This window comes from Choristoneura fumiferana, chromosome 7 (genome assembly GCF_025370935.1).
Source record: "Choristoneura fumiferana chromosome 7, NRCan_CFum_1, whole genome shotgun sequence".
Classification (NCBI taxonomy): domain Eukaryota; kingdom Metazoa; phylum Arthropoda; class Insecta; order Lepidoptera; family Tortricidae; genus Choristoneura; species Choristoneura fumiferana.
Window position 1 is genome coordinate 1,003,805 of NC_133478.1, and position 1,684 is coordinate 1,005,488.

The 1,684-nt window shown below is 43.7% G+C and overlaps 1 protein-coding gene across 1 annotated transcript; it reads right to left on the reverse strand.

The window, feature by feature from the left end:
• Nucleotides 1-521: 521 nt before the first annotated feature.
• LOC141429349 (uncharacterized) lies at nucleotides 522-1,400 on the reverse strand. The gene has a single exon (XM_074089636.1). It carries the CDS (start codon nucleotides 1,333-1,335, stop codon nucleotides 577-579), a length of 759 nt encoding a protein of 252 aa, XP_073945737.1. The 5' UTR covers nucleotides 1,336-1,400; the 3' UTR covers nucleotides 522-576.
• Nucleotides 1,401-1,684: the final 284 nt, after the last annotated feature.

Here is a 1,684-nt window from a genome sequence, read left to right on the forward strand (position 1 = left end):
GTGACGGGATTTAAATACTCGTAAAAGCTGGTCATTGACAGAGAGCAATATGCGATAGCCGTTATGTCCCCAGTTACATCCACATCTATCCTAAATATATCCCTAAGTACCCAACTATAATATAAATTATATATTCTGATGGTTGTAGTAATATAATATTTTTAAATGAAATGAATGAAATGCTTGTTAGTTTAACTCTGTGTTTAATTAATTAATATCTATAAGTTGTAAACAATTGCAAAATCTTAGAACTACTAAATGATAAAAAATACAATTTTTATATAAAAAAATATTATCTTTACTTTGTCAAGAATTGCAAAAACTTAGAACTACTTAATACTAAAAATCTAGGATCCAACTAAATATTTACTTTGTACGTAATAATTCAATATTAAATAAAAATTTCGTAAATATTTTAACAGACTAAAGATTGCACAACTACACTTTAAAACTGAAAGTACCTAAATATTTAAAAAGTTTTAGACCTATATGGTATTTACACACTAATATTTACGTTTTTACTTAACTAAACTTAAAAAAAACCTATATATAACTAGGTATGTGCTATGCTAACTACTATTTGGGAGATCCAAGAGGCTGTTGGCAACCCCCACAGTAGCGGCCGGCCAGCTGAGCTGTCAGCTTTGCGACTGTGTTGGTGAGGTAGGTCACCTTTAGAGCCAGGTGAATCTCCCTCAGCTTCCTCCGATCTCGGCTTTGCTTGGCCGCAATGTTATTACGCCGCCGCTGCGTCTTGTAAGCGTCGTCAGCGGCGTTCTGGTTAGTGGACTGGACTGTGCGGCGCATCCTTGGGTTGTTCCCCAGCAGCGAACCTCCATTTTTAAGCGCCATTGCACGCATGGCGTTGCGCTCAAACGCCAAGAACTCTTCGTCGTTCTCCAGCGTATCTGCTTTGAGTAATTTTTCCGCTGGAGGAGATTCCGGCGGAGAGAGCATCGCTGGCTGGCGGTACACAGCGTCGACGCAGCGAGAGCAGTTGCCACCAGACGTCGGCGATATTTGAGATGCCGGTATGGGATATCGATAGACCTGCGTCGTCGACGTTGATTCTGCGCATTGATACTGCGCGTATCTGCTCTGGTCCTGCTGACTTTGTATTGCGTCTTGGTTCATTACGTAGCAGGGCTCCAGATACGATAAATACTGCCATGGGCTAGCGGCTGCCGAGAATGACGAAGTGTAGTCCGGGCTGTGCTGATCGTACGGGCTCTGTTGTTCATCCGGCGGCGGCGACACTGGTTCCTGTTTGATATGCGTTTTGCTGAGGTCCACCGCCTCGCAATGCATATACGGCGTCCATAGCGGCAACGACATGGTCACTGGTATAAAAATGAACAGCGGGATAGGCTTCGAGTCGAGCAAGCGGTGCGACTGTCAACGAGAAGTGTCGAAGAGTGTCTGTAGTGGCCGGCTTGACAGCCAGGGGTATAACCTGTCGTCGGGGGTGGGGCCTGCTGAGTGGGGGAAAAGTTTGAGTACCTGTAGCCTCAGCGGTAACGGATCCGGCCGTGCTGCAGTGGTGATGCTAAAATGAAAATACATAATTCGAAGTCGTAAATTACCTAATGGATCCGTTCAAAGAGTTTTTTCGTTTGTTTGGTAATGATGCGAGCTAGACAAGGAGACGGGTTTGCTCAAACGAAACTAATAGCTGTTAATATAC